General features: G+C 54.3%; 3 protein-coding genes across 5 annotated transcripts; all 3 read right to left on the bottom strand.

The window, feature by feature from the left end:
• Positions 1–306: 306 nt before the first annotated feature.
• On the bottom strand, positions 307–2,374 carry CLDND2 (claudin domain containing 2). Of its 3 annotated transcripts, none has more exons than XM_045441654.1 (4): positions 1,460–2,374; positions 996–1,133; positions 650–769; positions 307–424 (listed from the first exon to the last, which is right to left on the bottom strand). In XM_045441654.1, the coding sequence occupies exons 1-4, from the start codon at positions 1,626–1,628 to the stop codon at positions 351–353; spliced, it is 501 nt and encodes a 166-aa protein (XP_045297610.1). In that variant the 5' UTR covers positions 1,629–2,374; the 3' UTR covers positions 307–350. The 3 variants fall into 3 exon arrangements, with proteins under 3 accessions (XP_045297610.1, XP_045297609.1, XP_045297608.1); XM_045441653.1 differs by lacking the exon at positions 307–424 and having other exon boundaries at positions 431–769; positions 1,460–1,641; positions 1,863–2,374; XM_045441652.1 differs by lacking the exon at positions 307–424 and having other exon boundaries at positions 431–769; positions 1,460–1,641; positions 1,977–2,374.
• A 23-nt stretch (positions 2,375–2,397) lies between these two features.
• NKG7 (natural killer cell granule protein 7) lies at positions 2,398–3,800 on the bottom strand. Its single transcript, XM_045441650.1, has 4 exons — positions 3,396–3,800; positions 3,169–3,315; positions 2,950–3,084; positions 2,398–2,857 (listed from the first exon to the last, which is right to left on the bottom strand). The coding sequence occupies exons 1-4, from the start codon at positions 3,550–3,552 to the stop codon at positions 2,799–2,801; spliced, it is 498 nt and encodes a 165-aa protein (XP_045297606.1). The 5' UTR covers positions 3,553–3,800; the 3' UTR covers positions 2,398–2,798.
• A 6,178-nt stretch (positions 3,801–9,978) lies between these two features.
• LIM2 (lens intrinsic membrane protein 2) lies at positions 9,979–17,260 on the bottom strand. Its single transcript, XM_045440519.1, has 5 exons — positions 17,150–17,260; positions 16,649–16,829; positions 11,771–11,920; positions 10,562–10,696; positions 9,979–10,331 (listed from the first exon to the last, which is right to left on the bottom strand). Exons 2-5 carry the CDS (start codon positions 16,821–16,823, stop codon positions 10,270–10,272), a joined length of 522 nt encoding a protein of 173 aa, XP_045296475.1. The 5' UTR covers positions 16,824–16,829; positions 17,150–17,260; the 3' UTR covers positions 9,979–10,269.
• Between the last annotated feature and the right edge of the window lie 126 nt (positions 17,261–17,386).

The following is a 17,386-nucleotide window of genomic DNA, read 5'->3' as shown; positions in this document are numbered from 1 at the left end:
TGCCATGTTCCTCGTCCCATGATCATGCCCCTTATGTTCCCCTATACTCGTTTTCCCTGCAAGTCCCTACATCCCCTCCAGACGCCCTTGTGCGCTCCTGACCCCACTACCCCTGATTCCCGTTCCCCCTCCCAGTCCGTGTCCTTGTCCACTCCAAGCTCGTGTCCCCATGTTCCACGTTCCCTGTAGGTTCATGTGCTTATGTCCTCCCTGAGCACCCAGGGATCCCCGTGTCCCGGTCCCCCGTCCTCTTCATATCCATGTTCCCACGTGCGTTCGTGTCCCCCAGAAAGGCACACGAGCCGCGGCGGTGAAAGCCGTTCCTTTATTCTGCCCCAGGCAGGCTGCGGTCACAAGCACACGGGGAATCCGCTGATGGCGTCCGTGCTCTGCACGATCATGTCCGCCAGCAGAAAGCAGAAGCCTGGCAGGAGAGGAGCGGAGGGCGGGTGGGGGACGGTGGGTCCTGGGGCGGATGACCGGGAGCGCCCCGGGGACGGGGGTTCGGAGCTCTAAGGGCGATCCTGCCGGGTGTGCGGGAGTCGGGAGCGGAGTGTGCTGGGGAGTCCCTGGGAGGGCGACGGGGAGTCTATGGGGAGGGGGGTGCTCAGGGCAGTCTCCTCCACCCTCTTCCCGCTGTCCAAGTTACCCGCGAGGATAGAGAAGGGTAAAGCCAGCCACCCCGAAAAATAGGACCATGAGAAGAAGACGTCGTTTTTCCACGCGTTCTTGACGGTGTAGCCTGTCAGGGCGATCAGCAGCAGCAGCCCTGGGCCCCGCGCCCGGGGTGAGCGTAGCCAGGGCGCAGCGCGGAGGCGCCCCTAGACCGCTCCCGTCGCCCAGGCCACGCCCCCCTCCTCCCAGCCACGCCCTCCTCTGGGTCTCCGGCCCCTCCCCTCATTCCCTTCCGAGCGCCTCCAAGTGCAAGACCCTGGGTCCCTGCCCCCCGCAACTCCCAAGCCCGCCCGATGCCTGGGGGCCCGCTACCACCTCACCGCAGAGGAAGAAGGTGCCGCTCATAGTCTGGCCCCGCGAGTCACCCTCGTGGCACAGAATCCGCAGCCCCATCACCAAACCCACGACGGCGGAGCACGCCGCCAGCACCATGCACGCGCCCGCCACCGCCAGCATGGCTGGGGAGAGCGGCCGCCTCAGCCGCGCGCTGGTGCCGCCCCGGGCCACCACCCCCACCCGCCGGTCTAGTTTGGATAGGGACTCGCAAGTTGCTTCATGAGGGGCGGTTAATGTCCCAACAGGGAAGCAGATCCCAAAGTGGGGATTCGTGGTAGTCTTTGTCGCGGAGGAGGATCTGAGACTGGAGAGGAAGGGGTGAGGGTGGGGGCGCCGCAGGATGTGCCCAGCTGTTGTGTGAGGCGAGGGGGCCAGCTGTGCTCAGTGCCGGGGAGGGGGGGGGTTGCTGTCTGTCTAGTGGGGGACATCTGGGCGGGCGGGGCCTCACTCTGGCAGGGGATGTTGGAGCAGATGCCGCCATTACACTCCTTCCACAGGCCACTGTGGCCCCCAGGGTAGTGAATCCAGTAGTTGGTGGCAGTGGAGAGAATCGTGAGGATTTGGGCCAAGAAGCCCAGCAAGGTGCCCCCGCTCTGAAGGCGCCGCTTCATCCCCATGCCAGGGAGGCTGCTGTGGAGGGTCACACACGCAAGATTGGCCAACACCCCTCCCACCCCCAGGCCCCTCTCTCAGCTCTTTCAAGCCCTTGAGACCCCCACACACATGTCCCTACATATCCCAGACTTCACCCCAGCACCCCTGTCTGGGGACCCCTCCCTCAGGCCCTTCCCAAACCCAAGACCTCCTTCTCCCATGTCCTACTGCTACTATTGGGCGCCTTGAGACCTTACCCACAGGGAGTCACAGCTTAAGGACCTCTCTGTCTTTCAAAGATCTCCATCCTCCAGTGGCGTGTGCCTCTAACCTGTCCAGTGCCCTCCCCCAACCCCCATGCACACACCCACCTAAATGACTGACACCCAGCTCAAGGGGCTTCTTAGACACAGAGTCCAGAGGTGTGGGGGAAGGGAGACTGGGTCTCTGTGAGGCAGGAGGAGTTCCAGAACCCCCTCTCCCATCAGCCACTTAAAGAGATAACCACCCACCCACACCCACACACACCCCCCACACACACATAAACCCACACACACACAGCTTTTCTAACAAAGTGACAGCTCAGAGTCAGATGGCCATGACAGATAGACCATATCCTTCTGAAAATTCGTCCCTTGACCCCAGAAGCTCTCCAGGCCCCCAGCTCTCTGGCTGTGCCCTCTCAGACCCCCATGCAGGCTCCTGTTCTTGATCTTCCCTCCACTTCCCAGGGCTGGTTTTCCTGGAATCTCTATCCTGCACCTTCTTACCCATTCATTCATTCACCAGGGGTGGCAAAATCAGGGAGTAAGAAGGAAAGAGCACTAATGTGGGAAAGACAAAGGACAGGGTCTTGAGATGGAAACAGGGAGAAAGGCAAGGCCTGGAGAAGGGAGCTGACACGGGGCCACGGTGGCCCCTGTACCGGGTGGTAGCAGACGGATGACAGGTAAGGGCTCTGAGTCCTTTCTGTCACCCAGCATGGAGCTGGCTTGCCCTCAGCTTATGTCATGACGGAATTAATCCCAGAATTACCAGATCCCAGCAAATGTTTGTTGAATGGGTAAAGAAGCAAATGAAGGGGTTGGGGGAGGGCTGGGGGTAAGGGCCGGAGGGGGGGCTGCGGGGGCCTGAGGCTCCTGACGGTGTCTTCAGAGAATAGCGCCTCACCTTGCCGTTGTCGCCTCTCTCGCTCACAAGGTGTCATAGCCAGGCCGGGGGGCACTGCAATGAGCACCCAGACTCAGGCTACCTGGGGTGACAGAGAGAGGTTAACACCTGCCCCACCCTGCTCTCTCAGAGGCCCCCCCAGCCGGCCTCTCCAGTTCCTGGAGCAGCAGTTACCTGCACAGAGCAAGAGAATCATCGAAACCCAGCCCAGGTAGAAAGACCAGGAGAAGGAGGACTGGATCTGGGGGTGTCGGGGCTGGTTCCACCGCTCACTGGTGTAGACGACCATGGCCACCATCACGAAGATGGCTGAGGATGAAGACAGGAGAGACTGCTCAGCACCTCTGTGGGAACTCACCAGTCCCCAGTCCCCAGGTACAGCCTGGAGTCTACCTGCAACAAAGGCTGTGACAGAGGAGGCAAGGGGCCCGCGGTCTGGGATGGACACTGGGGGGATGCAGGACAGGACCATGAGGAGCACCGACACCAGGCCACACAGGGCGGCCAGAATGCTGAAGCTCTGTGTCACGTGGATGTAGGCTGTGCAAGAGAGAAGATTTGGGTGCCTGCCCCTCACGCAGCCCCTCTCCCCCCCACCAAAAGAGACTGCCATCCCTTACCTGCCACCGTATTGTGAAACCCCTCTGGCCAGAGGCCCGAGTGAAATGAAAAGTTAGGCCCCACGGCCACGAACCAGAAATCCGTGCTCAGAGCGATCACGATGGACACCAGGCCCAGGCAGCCAGTGAATAAGGCCAAGGACCGACAGAGCTCCATGGAGATGAGCAGTTGGGTGTCTGGGGCCTGGGAGATGAAGAAGCTGCCGGTCGTGGGTCCTCTGAGCTCCAGAAAGAGAAGCCTTTAAGCCTTTGAAACCAGGCTGGTGTGGTCTCCTGCAGTTCCCGGTAGCTGACTCTTGCAGTAAGCCCTCCCTTCCTGGTTACCCTGACAACGACCTCCCCCCAAGGAGATTCAAGTCCCCTCATAGTGTGTGGTGGAGAGTGTCATCTCATCAGCGGTTTGAGGGGTGGTTCAGAACTTGCCTGTCTGTTTTAGGTTCTGTATCTCCCACCCTTAGAGCCCTTAACATCAGAGGATGCTTCCTGGAAGAGGTGTGAGAGGCTTGGGGGCCTCAAGGTGGGAGGTGGCAAGTGAGGCCAGGGTGTGAGTTAAATGGGGGATGTGGCCAGAGGGGACAGTTGAGGGTTGTGTCATGCTTTCCTGTGGGTTCTGCAACCTTCTATCCTGGAAGAGAGGGGCCCCGACTTTGGTGTCTCTGCAGAAAGAGGGGGCCGGAGGCCAAGATACTTGGGGCTGAGGGGGCAAGGTCTGGAGGCCTGGACTCAGGTCTCGAGGAAGAGGCAGGCAGGCAGGGGCTCAGATTCCTGGATCGATGGCTTGGAGCTGATACCCAAGGCAAGCAGAGGGTGGAGAATCACAATTCTGAAAGTTTGTGGGGAGAAAGACATGCCCACATCCTTATCTGGTAAGAAGAGTTCACACACAGCTCTGCTTTGAGCTGGGCCTCCAGTCCAGCGGCCTTCATCAGGGTGCCTGAGTGGCAGGGGCAGGGGCACAGGACCCTCCCACCCTCCAAGAGCAAGCCCCCTCTGCCCATACCAATACCAGGTCCTCGGTAATGCCTCACAGATGAGCAAGTGTGGGGTGAAGGTGTGGCAGCCCAGGTAGAAGGCTCAGGCACACTTGACCTCTATGAACTGGGGAATGGCCTAGAAGAGGACCTCTGTCGTGAAGATGACCTTGAGCCAGCAGCCCCACAACACAGTGACTCAAGAGCCCAGGTCCTCTTCCATCATCGGAGACTCCAGTTTGCAAACCCCCATCCTTCACCCAGACCCTCACCACTGAGATAGCTGGCCACTCCTGAGAACATGCTCAGAAGGGCAGGCTCCCAGAGAGAGATTCAGATCATAAGCGGCCGGGCGCCGACACAAAAATGGCGGTGGACGTAGCTCTAGCGGAGAGCAACAGACAGGCTTCAGGAAGTCTGGGCCGTGGAGGTGTGACGAAGGAGGTGTCAGATCACAGAGCCCATCTGCAGTCTCTACCCCATTTCAAACCCAACCCCATCCTGAACTCCATAACTATCCTCCAACCCAACCCTATTCTCATTCCCAAACCTGACCCCAACTCAACCCAATCCATAACTTCATCCCTAACCCCAAACCCAGCCCCATTTATAACCCAGCTCTACCCAGCTCTAACCAACTCAACTCCACCTCAATTCCTAAACCAGACCCCACTTTCATCACCAACACCAACGCTAAGGTCAGTCCCATCCCCAAGCACAAGCACAACCTACTCCTTAACCCTGTCCTGCCACCTGACCTAACCTCCATCGTCTTACTCACAAACCCAGCCCCAAACTCAACCCCAACCCCATCTCCAAACCCAAGCTCAATCCCCAACTCAAACCCATCCTCATCCTGAGACTCAACCTTATCCTCACTCCCATCCCCGTGCCAGATCATACTTCTGGCCCCACGCCCCTCTTCCTCCTACTCCACCCCAAGTCCTATAAACCCTACCTCAATCCCACTCATTTTCATTTACATTCCACCCCCAGTCTCAAGCCTTTAACCCTGGTTCATCTCTCTTTTTTTTTTTTTTTTTTTAAGTTTATTGATTTAATGGCTAACCCAACATGGGGCTCAAACTCACGATCTCAAGATCAAGAGTCACATGCTCTCCCAACTGAACCAACCAGACACCCCTCCTGCTTCATCGCCCTGAGTCCCACCCTCACCACGGCACATGCACACACAGGCACAGGCACGCGCGTGTGCACACACACGTGGCCGCACCAGGCTCCAACAGGCTTCCGCAGTTGTTGGCATCAAAGGCTGACTGTGGGCCCAGGTTCTTGGTGCCCTCCAGCACATGCCCCTCAAGCCAATAAGGACAGACTACAGCCTCCAGGAGAGCCTGAATCAGCTGACGTGACGTTGAAAATGGAATTGTCCTCCAGAACCTCCATCCTTTTTCTTGACAAGATGTGTGTGTTGAAGCTTCTCCCAAGACCTCAGGTCCCTGGCTCCCCGACACTGTCCCCGTTTTTGGTCTCCTTGGGTCTCTACCAGTCTTGCCCAAGTGCCACCAGTGTTACCAGGTCACCCCAGTCCCTTCTAACTTTCTCCAGCCTCTCCCGGCCCCAGGGAATTCCTTCTGAGGTTCCATCCTGCAGAAACTCTGCCCAGTCCTCGGCCCCACCTGGATCACCTAGACACCTGGTCTTTCTATTCTGTTGGTTCTGTCTTCAGAGCTGAGGTCCTCCAATCCCAAGCCTCCACCCACAGTCCGGGACGCTATTCCCACACCCCTAGCCCAATTATTATCTCCCGGGACCACTTTACTTGGCGTGATCCAAAGTGTCTCTCCTTCCACCACTTTCCACACATGCTCAGATGTCAAGAACTCCAAGGCAGGAACGAGGTCTGATTAATTTGGGGGCCCCCAGGGCCCAGCAAAGGGCCTGGCCCATAGGAGGCTTCTGGAAATAATCCAACCAGTGCCTCTTATAGGTCAGGCAGTATGCCAGGCTCCGGGGAAACACTGGTGTAGAAGGCACATGAGACCCTCACTCTCACTGAACCTACACTGTAGTAAAGAAGTGAATGCTGTTTATAAACGGTTATTATGGAAGATGCCCTCATTTCTACTGAGGCCTACTCTATTAATAATATTTAATGCAGTCTATTATGATGATAAAAAGGTACTAAGTCTGTTAGTTTCCTTGCCGAGTAGAATCTAGCTTAATGTATCCACTCTGACGTAAAAAATAAAGAATGTTAGATGGAAACTGTCAGCTAAAAATAGTGAGCTGAAGGGCTCCTGGCTGGCTCAGTCCGAAGGGCATGCAACTCTTGATCTTGGGGTTACAAGTTCAAGCCCCGCACCGTAGGTAGAGATTACTTTAAAAAATAAAAAATAAAGACATAAAAAATACAAATCTTGGCACACTTGGGTGGCTCAGTCGGTTAAGCATCTGACTCTTCATTTCACTCAGGTCATGATCTCACGGGTTCATGAGCTCTAGCCCCATGTCTGGCTCTGCATTGATGGCATGGAGCCAGCTTGGGATTCTCTCTCTCTCTCTCTCTCTCTCTCTCTCTCACTCTCTCTCTCTCTCTCTAAATTAGTAAACTTTAAAAAAAAGTAATAAAAATATCTGCTACCAGGGGCGCCGGGGGGTGCTCAGTCAGTTGAGCGTTTCACTTCAGTTCAGGGTATGATCTTACAGTTCGTGGGTTCAAGCCCCACATGGGGCTCTGTGCTGACAGCTCAGAGCCTGGAGCCTGCTTCAGATTCTGTGTCTCCCTCTCTCTCTGCCCCTCCCCTGCTCACGCTCTGTCTCTCTCATTCTCAAAAATAAATAAATTTAAAAAATTAAAAAAATAATACCTGCTACCATATGTAAAGCAGGCAATACATGTGTTGTGTATATTATCCATGGAAAAGTAATGCTTTCCAGTTGTGTAGCCTATAATTTACAAATGGGTTATATGCTCTTTCCCTTTATTTTATTATTTTTTTAATATTCATTTTGAGAAAAGAGAGAGTGAGCACTCACATGCACACAAGCAGGGAAGGGGCAGAGGAGGAGAGAGAGAGAGAGAGAGAGAGAGAGAGAGAATCCCAAATAGATTCCATGCTGTCCGTGTAGTCAGGGAAGGAGGATTAAGTCAAAGAGGTGGCAGGGTCTGGAACATGTGGCACCTTGTATGACCTTGATCGGCTAGCTGTTCATCTGAACTGGGAGCCACCTGGGGAGGGGGGGGGGGACGATTGAGAGGATAACGTGATTTGAATCATGCTTTCCCAAAAATCCCTCTAAATGCTGTGTAGAGGGGCAACGGGGTGGCTCCGTCAGTGAGGCATCCGGCCCTTGATTTCAGCTCAGGTCATGATCTCAAGGTTTGTGAGCTCGAGACCCACATCGGGCTTCATACTGTCAATGCAGAGTCTACTTGGGATTCTCTCTCCCTCTCTCTCTGCCCCCACCCTGCTTGCATGCTCTCTCCTGCTCGCTCTGGACACACTTTTTTTTTTTTTTTTTTTTTAATTTTTTTTTTTTCAACGTTTATTTATTTTTGGGACAGAGAGAGACAGAGCATGAACGGGGGAGGGGCAGAGAGAGAGGGAGTCACAGAATCGGAAACAGGCTCCAGGCTCTGAGCCATCAGCCCAGAGCCCGACGCGGGGCTCGAACTCCCGGACCGCGAGATCGGGACCTGGCTGAAGTCGGACGCTTAACCGACTGCGCCACCCAGGCGCCCCTGGACACACTTTTAAGGTAGAGCCAAGGCTACCTGCTGACGAATCAGACATGGGGTGTGGGACGAAACAAAGCATCTGAGAATGATCCCAACATTCTTGGCTAGAAGAGATGGATGACAATGGAGCAAGACGGGGAGGCCATTAGGGACGTGGGAGAGACCAGGATACGTGAGATCCGAGATCTGAGACGCCTCTTCCTTTCAAGCGGATATTAGAGAGGAGTCTGGAGTTACAACATCATTAGTATTGCCAGAAAAAAAAAAAAAAACACCTATAAATATGACTACTGGCATAAGCCTCAGTAAATATGTCCACTTAAATAGGCCTCAATAAATTATTATTAGAGATGGCCTCAATTGCCATTATTATCAAAGCAAGCCTCTATAAATACGGTACTATTGTTATTTGTGGAGGGCCCAATAAATATTTCCAGGGAGTAAGCCTCTATTAACATGACAGTTTGAGCATAGGCTCTATTTAATATTCTTATCATTAGTACCGGCCTTGCTAAAGAGTCTTATTATTTTATGATAGATATCCGTAAATCTCATGGCAATAGGCATCAGCTTCTTGAATGAGGTAATGAGTGAATGAATGAGAAGATCAAGGTCATGAACAGGCAGGTGCAGGAGGGGGTGCCGATCGGAGATGGGGTGTTTCCACTGGAGGGACCCACACGGGGACGGGAGGGGCGGCTAGGAGAGCTCCGTGGAGAGGGTGTGAGCGGACAGCGAGGTGGTTTTTCTGTACAGATCTTTTCATTTATACTGTTTTCGCACTGCTTTGCTGATTCATAATAAGAAACGTGTACATAGTTGGTCTCCGTCCCGTTCCTGGCACAAAGCTGCTAAAAAGCCTTGGCATTTCATAGGTGAGGAGAGCCTTGAAGGTCTATTTGTTACGCTAAGGAGGCGACTCACAGAAAGCACCGGAGGGTAGGGGCAGGTTGTCAGGGGAACCAACCACGTGACTAGATGGTTGGAAGTTTCGGCCCCTGCCCCCAACCTGGGGAGGGAGGGGCTGGAGACTGAGAATCACCAGTGGTCAGTGATGACGCCTGTGCAATGAAGTCGCCAGAAATACCCAAGAGGACTGGGTTCAGAGGGCGTCTAGGTCGGTGATCGGGTGGATAATGGGGAGGGTGGCCCCCTGGAGAGCATGCCCTTTCCCCACACCTTGCCCTGTGCATCCCTTCTGCCTGGCTGTCCCTGACTTATACCCTCTGATAGTAAACTGGTGATCTGGTAAGTAAAATGTTTCTCTGAGTTCTGTGAGCCGCTCTGGCAAATTAACCAAACCCCAGGATAGTGGGGGAAACCTCCACGCTACTGCTGGTCGACCAGAAGCCCGGGTGACCCCCTGCACTTGTGACAGCATAAGGCAGGGCCGGGGGCTGGTCTTTAGGACTGAGCCCTTCAGCTGAGGGATCTGATGCTATCTCCACTAGACAGTGTCAGAAGTGAGTTACTTGGTGATGTGGGATAAAAAACTTCAGACGCGCCCGGGGCTCAGTCGTTTAAGTGTCTGACTTCAGCTCAGGTCACGATCTTGTGGTTTGTGGGTTCAAGCCCCGCATTGGGCTCTGTGCTGTCAGCGTGGAGCCTGCTTCAGATGTTCTGTCTCCCTCTCTCTCTGCCCCTTCCCAGTTTGTGCGCACGCTCTGTCTCTCTAAATAAACATTAAAGACACACACACACACATCAGAATTGCTGTCAGAATCGGCCCCGACACATCAGTTTCCTAGAAGTTGAAGGGTAGTTAACACCTGGGTGGGGACTGTGTAGTTGATGTCTGTCCCTGTCCCCACACAAACTGAGCGGGTTAGGCCTCAGTAGTACAATTACCCCCACCCCATCCACCGCTCACACCTGTCACCACCCCAACCCCTCAGGAACCACACGTCAGTCGTTTCACATCAGTTTTATTAGACTCTCAAAAAGTCGCTCTAATGGAGATTCCATTTCTCTAACACCCCCCATCATGGGCTGGACCTCGGGTCTTCTCAACTGCCTCCCACCAGGCCCCACTCTTCCTCCTTCCCCCTTGGGATGCAGAAATCAGAGGCCCCCCCCCACCCAGAGTCCAGGACTGGGCCCCCTCCTGCCCACAAGGAACCAGGATTGTAGCCTCTAGACCCTCCCCCTCTTTTTCAGCGGCCCTATTTTCACTTCCAGATGAAGTCGGGGTACATTGGGCTCAGCGGGGAGTGGACAGGCGCCGACATTCGTGCATCCGGTAGGCACACATGTAGAAAATCCCTGTGTGAGAAGAGATCCCAGTTGACCCCCCAAGTCCTTCTAGGCTGGACTCCCAACCCAAGACCCCAACACAGCCCTCTCTTCCTCCCTGTGTGTCTGCAGACCTGCAGTCTGCCTTCTGGCTCCGTGCTGTGCTGGGAGGCCCGTGCAGGACACCCCATCATCTCGCCCTCTAGAGTGCCGCCCACTCTGCCACGGATACTGACCTTGCCACCCCCAAGCCCCCTTACCTGCGAAGAAGGTCATGAGCAAGGCCACCCAGCCCAGGATGTAAGACCAGGAAAAACGCCAGTCCCCGAAGCGGCGACCGAGGAAGCTGACGGTGACTCCAGTGTAAATGGCCAAGGCCAACAGGACAAAAAAGGCTAGAGAGAGAAGGTGGGGGGAGGGGGGAGGGAAAAGGGGTGGGGTAGGGTTTGCAGGTGAGGGTGGGAATGAGATTGAGGAAGGGGGAGGGCCGGGTGGGGGTGGGAAAGGAAAAAGGTAAGTATGCGAGGGGAGTAGGGTTGGGGTGAGGATGGGCCGGGGCTGTGCTGTGCAATAAAGAATTTGCCTGGGCTGGTCTGGGGCTCTGGTTCCTGGAAGGGAGACGCTAAATCCTTGGAACTTTCTGGGTAATAGGAGTGTCTTTGTTCTTGCTGAGCCTCTCCGGTCAACACGAATTTATGTTGATGAGCTGAGATGACCCTAGGTAGGAACTGGTCACCAGAAAGACCAGCCTCGGGAACAGAACAGACAGGTGGGGCTTTGAGTCACTGGGCATCAGACGAACCTCGGGGGAAGGAAGCTAGAGGTTAAGCTCAGTCATGTGACCAGCGACTCCATCGTGGAGTGCTGGAGCTTTCTGGCTGGGGAACACTTCAATGTGCTTCAAGGTGTGCTCTGATCCCCCGGGGGAGGCTATTGGGGTGGGGGGCGGGGGTCCTGCCTTCAAGACCCTCTCAGGCTCCACCCCTACGCATCTCTTGATTTAGCTGGTGCTGAGTTGTATCCTTCATAATAAATCCATGATCGGGAGCTTAGTGCTTTCCTGAGTGCCATGAGTTCTTCTGGCGAATGTTTGAACCTGACCGGGTCCCAGGAACCCCTGAACGTGCAGCAGTTGGTCCAAAGGGCAGATGGCCCGGGGACTCCACCCGCAACCCACGTAGGGGCAGCCTGGTTGGGAATGGCACCCTCAAACCAGTGGGGTGTGATGCCGGCTCTGGGTGGTTAAGTGCCAGAACTGAGTCGCAGGGTCGCAGCTGGGGTCAGAAGAGGCTGACTGGCAGGAGGCATTAGAACCCGTCTCGGAGCTGGGGTTGGGGCCGGGGTGAGACTAGGATGGGTGTGGACCCCCGGATGAGAGTGGAGTTCGGGACGGAAACGGGCAGGGAATGGGAGTGGGTGGGAGTGGGGAAGGGGACGGGGGGGGGGTGTTGAAGGGGGGGGCCACTCACTGGAGGCGAAAAACAGGATGCCCGCGGAGAAGGGCCGGGAGAGGCGTGTGAAGGCGGGTTGCTGAGCAAAGGCCAGGATACCCATGATGATGCCCGAGGTGGCACACAGGGACGACAGGATCATGAAGGCCCGGGTGGCATTCCAGTAAGCTGTGGTAGCACCAGAAGGTCACTCCCCTGCCACCCCCGCCCTCGGCGGTGAACGGGGCTGCCTCTGAGGCCTGAATGCCTTGCCTCTCTCCACATGCCTGACCCAGCTCGTCCCGTACCTCTTTGCAAACAAACACTATCCTCTTCACCTGGCAAACTCCCATTGGTCCTCCACAGCCCAGCTCCCAAATCCCCTCTAGGAAGCACCCTTTCAGCCCTCAGGCAACATCCTTCCCCCGCCCCCCCCCCCAGGTGGTTTCCCCTTCCAGCATGATGGTTCCCTGAGGATAGGATTCTACATCACAAATACCCCCCAGCACAACGTTCCCTGGGTGGATGAATGAACGTACAAGAACGGATGAAAGCCACTCCCCTCCTGATGATCACTTCCTGTCCTCCCTCCCATCGCTCTCTTTCATTTCCTTAACACCACTTGCCCATATCTGAAAGTGGCCTGTTTAGGGGCACCCGGGTGGCTCAGTCAGTTGAGCGTCCCACTCTTGGTTTCAGCTCAGGTCATGACCTCACGGTTCGTGGGTTCAAGTCCTGCATGAGGGTCTGTACTGACCTTGGGGAGTCTGCTTGGGAATCTCTGTCTGCCCCTCCCCCTCCTCCCTCCCTCCCTCCCTCCCTCTCTCTCTCTCTCTCTCTCAAATAAATAAACTTTAAAGAAAAAGAAAATGGCCTATTTATTTATTTTTATTTTGTTAACTTTTATTTATAATTGAGAGACAGAGAGAGACAGAGCACGAGCAGAAAGAGGGGAAGACACAGACTCTGAAGCAGGCTTCAGGCTCCCAGCTGTCGGCACAGAGCCTGACGCGGGGCTCAAACTCCCGAACCGCGAGACCACGACCTGAGCCGAAGTCGGACGCCCAGCCAACTGAGCCACCCAGGCGCCCCTGTCTATTTATTCTTTTTTTTTTTTTTTTTTTTTTTTTTTTTTTTTTAATTTTTTTTTTTTTCAACGTTTATTTATTTTTGGGACAGAGAGAGACAGAGCATGAACGGGGGAGAGGCAGAGAGAGAGGGAGACACAGAATCGGAAACAGGCTCTAGGCTCTGAGCCATCAGCCCAGAGCCTGACGCGGGGCTCAAACTCCCGAACCGCGAGACCGCGACCTGAGCCGAAGTCGGACGCCCAGCCAACTGAGCCACCCAGGCGCCCCTGTCTATTTATTCTTTAACTTGTTTATATCTGTGTCTCCCTGCTGGTTTCTCAGTTACGTGAGGACAAAGGTCTTGCTTTCTCATTCACCGCAACACCCCTTGCACCCGCTGAACAAATGAATGTGGGGCACCGAGCACTATTCTTCTTCGGTGCTCGGCTCTGTGTTGGCCCTTTAGGACATGCCCTGGCAATAACAGTTATGATCTCATTCTCCACTTAGCAGCTGCCAAGTGCGTGCCGGGCATGCATTCCACGCATGAGTCTATTGGTTTCCCTCCCTAAGCTGGACGTTCTATTTTTATCCCCATTTCTCAGGTGAAGGAACCAAGGCTCGGAGGTACAGCGACGTGCCCAGAGTCCCATAATTAGCAGTAGGACTGGCCTTGAAACCCGGGCACCAAAGCCCTTGCTCTTAACTGCTTGCCTCTTCTGTCTCTGGGAGCATAGAGAACAGCTGTGCTCCCGGGGCAGAGCTTGGATCCTGCCACCGAAAAGTACAAAGTCCGGGTCTTTGCAGAATGCAGTCTTTTTGTCTTGTGCGAACGCCACCAAGAAAAACGGCTGGCTGTTTCTCCGTGGATGCTGTGTTGGGTCCATTCGGGTCTCTCCCCGAACCCCCAAATTCATGTGTTGAACCTCTAACCACCCCCCCCGCCAGAATATGACCTTATTTGGAAATAGGGTCATTGCAGGTGTAATTACTGAAGATGAGGTCATACCGGAGTAGAGTGGATTCCTAATGCAAAAATGACTCGTAGCCTCTTAAAATGGGGAGGTTTGGAGGAAGACAGATATGCAGGGGGCACCGTGTGAAGGTGAGGGCAGAGATCCGGATGATGCTCAGACACGCCAAGGAATGCCAAAGACTGCCAGATGACCAGCAGAAGCCGGGAGAGAGAGGCAGGCAACAGATTCTCCCTCACAGCCTCGGAAGGACCCACTTCTACTGACACCTTGATATTAGACTTCCAGCCTCTAGAGCCGCGAGACAGTATATTTCTGTTGTTTAAGCCACTTAGTGTGTGGTCCTTTGTAATGGCAGCCCCAGGAAGTTACAGATGCCCGCTGGGTATTTTAAAGTCCGGGGGCACCTGGGTGGCTCGGTCCGTGAAGGGTCAGGTCATGATGTCACGGTTCCTGGGTTCGAGCCCCGCATGGGGCTCTATGCTGAGAGCTTGAAGAGTCTGCTTGGGATTCTCTGTCTCCGTCTCGCTCTCCGCCCCGCCCCCGCTCACGTGCTATCTCTCATTCTTTCAAAAATAAGTAAGTAAACTTTTTTTTTTTTAATTAAGATAAAAGCCTGGAGGACTGGGGGCGCCCAAATCTCCTCCAAATTTTTAAATCCTGGCAGACGCTGGGGCGCCTGGGTGGCTCAGTCGGTAAACCCGCTCAGGTCATGAGTTCAGCCCCGCCCCGGGCTCTGTGCTGACAGCTCAGAGCTTGGAACCTGCTTCGGATTCTGTGTCTCCCTCTCTCTCTGCCCCTCCCCTGCTCGCTCTCTACGTGTGTGTGTGTGTGTGTGTCAAAAATAAATACTCAAAAACAATGTTTTTTTAAGTTTAAAAAAAAAATCCTGGCAGACGCTTCAGAAACCTTCAAACCGCCAGACACACACGTCTGTGGCTGGGTTTGGCCCCTTGCAAGCTCGCATCCCCTGCTCTGATTTTGGCGAGCCAGTTACAGTTGATGGGCAAGTCGAGCCAGCTGCTTGGACAGCTCCCCGGCAATCAGTCAGGGTGAGGGATGTCCCTGAGGATTTCGGCGTTGAGGTCAGATGAAGCTGCACCGATCTATCGATCTATCGATGTGATCCGTCGTGCCTCCCTCTCCCCCACCCCCAACACAGATAAGATGGTGGGGGGGGGGGCTGTCCCCAGGGCTTTCCCAGGCTGAAGCAGAAGAAATGGTAGACATGTGTAGACATGTGATGAAGGAGACCGCCAGGAATGAAAGGGGCACGTGAAGTCAGGAGGCAGACCGGGCTCTGGAGCCTGAGGCCGGGGCAAATCTTTCCCCTGCTTCCTGCTTCAGTTTACCCCTCCTGCAAAATGGGCCTCCGGCTGCCTCCCCCAGGCAGGTTCAGTGAGCCGGGGTGGCTGAAATCTGGGTGGAAGGGCTCAGGAGGGTTGTCTCCTCCTCCCAAGCCCCGTAAAGAGAATGGTTGGTTTTCTGAGGGCGCATCTCATGTCTTCTTTGCAGAAGTGTCACCCTCAGTGTTGTTGGGAGACCAAAGGGCATTAATCCATGTCAAGCATTTAGAACAGCGTGTAGGACACAACAACATTCAATAAATACCGGTCACTATTACTACTACCACTAGTATTTGGTACCTATAAAATATGTAACATTATATATTATTAATTTGTTAATATATAATGCATGTTATACAATATACATTATGTAAAGTAGCATACAATACACGGGAGCATCTCTCTCCAAATATATATGTATACGTGCATGGATGTACATATATTTTGTATACATATATATGGAGAGAGATAATAGAGATATATAGTATATCATATAACATTATTTTATATATGTAATATATATGATTATAATATAGCTTTCAAGAACCCTAGGCTGGAAGAGCTTTTCTTATCCCCATTTTTGCAATATATATTATAATATGCACATATACACGCACATATATACATATGCATGTACTTAGAGGCATATATATTACATAGCCTGGCACACAGTAGGTATTAAAAACTACCATCCAGTACTTAGCAAATTTAGGGTCCATATTACTTCTGTATCCCATAGCACCTAACCTAGTTCTTTTTTTTTTTTTAACAATGAACGCTTTATTTTTTTTAACGTTTATTTATTTTTGAGACAGAGAGAGACAGAGCATGAACGGGGGAGGGTCACAGAGAGAGGGAGACACAGAATCTGAAACAGGCTCCAGGCTCTGAGCTGTCAGCACAGAGCCTGATGCGGGGCTCGAACCCACGGACCGTAAGATCATGACCTGAGCTGAAGTCGGACGCTTAACCGACCAAGCCAACCAGGCGCCCCATGTTTATTTATTTTTGAAAGAGAGAGAGAGAGCAGGGGAGAGGCAGAGAAAGAGGGAGAAAGAGAATCCCAAGCAGGCTCTGTGCTGTCAGTGCAGAGCCTGACTCGGGGCTCGAACTGACGAACCATGAGTTCATGACCTGAGCCCAAATCAAGTGTCGGATGCTCAACCGGCTGAGCCACCCAGGCGCTCCCCTAACCTGGTTCTTGATACACAGTAGATACTTAGAAAATGCTGTTCTGACAACCCCAGCCCCAAGTGCTGTACCTGACATCTATTTGGTGCCAGGAAATGCCACCTCTCTACTTAACTTCTCGTACATCTCCTAACTGTACTAGAAGAAAATACTGAAATCCCAATTCTGCCCCTTCCGTGCTGAGTGATCTTTGGCTGGTCCCTTTCCCTCTCTGAAGCACACAGTTGTCCACCTGCAAAACAGGTGGAGAGGTTCTGCCCTGTGGGGGGCTCTGCCCCCTGTCCCGAGAGGGCCTGTGACCCCAGGCACGGCCTCGACCCGGCCCCGGAGCCTTACCGATGCTCTCTGTCTGCAGGTAGCACTTGTTGCCCAGACAGTACCGCCACAGGCCCTGGTGGGCGAAGGACCCGGACAGCCGGTACTGCATCCAGTGATCTGTCGCGGTGGCCACCACCAGGAGGATGGTCCCCACCCAGGCACAGAAGAGGCCGCCACCCATGAAGCTGTACATGGTGATCTATGGAGAAGGCGAGAGGGGGGGTCAGGAGCTGGACTCCTGGGTCCTGGCAGAGGAAGGGACTGGGGGCCTGGACTCCCAGATCCCAGGTGACCAGGGGGCTAGGGGCTGGGACAACAGTTCCCTGGGAGAGGAAGGAGCTGGGGGCTGGGCCCTTGGGTCCCGGGAGGAGGGGCTGGAGGCCTGGACTCCCAGATCCCAGGTGAGGAGGGGGCTAGGGACTGGGACCCCATGAGGCCCCTGGGAGAGGAAGGAGCTGAAGGATGGACCCCTAGATCTTGGGGGAGGAGGGGTCTACAGGTCTGATGCCTGGTCCCTACCTGAGTGGCAGAGCCTGTGACAAGCCTTCTGTCTGCCTCGGCCCTTCTGTGCAGACTGAGCCGAGCCAGGTTGCTGGCTTCTCTGCTGCCTGGGTCCCCCAAATCCCTTAAGCCTCCCCACACAATGGCCCCGTGGCCCAGAAGCTTCCAGCAGCTAGAAGTGCAGTGGTGGCAGAGGCCGGTGGCAGAGGCCCCAAATAGAATTCGCTGAAACAGGGATGCAGGCCCTCCCTCCCC

This window comes from Leopardus geoffroyi, chromosome E2 (assembly GCF_018350155.1).
Source record: "Leopardus geoffroyi isolate Oge1 chromosome E2, O.geoffroyi_Oge1_pat1.0, whole genome shotgun sequence".
Lineage (NCBI taxonomy): Eukaryota > Metazoa > Chordata > Mammalia > Carnivora > Felidae > Leopardus > Leopardus geoffroyi.
Note: the sequence above shows the minus strand (reverse complement) of the source record. Positions and strands in the feature narration are given on the sequence as shown.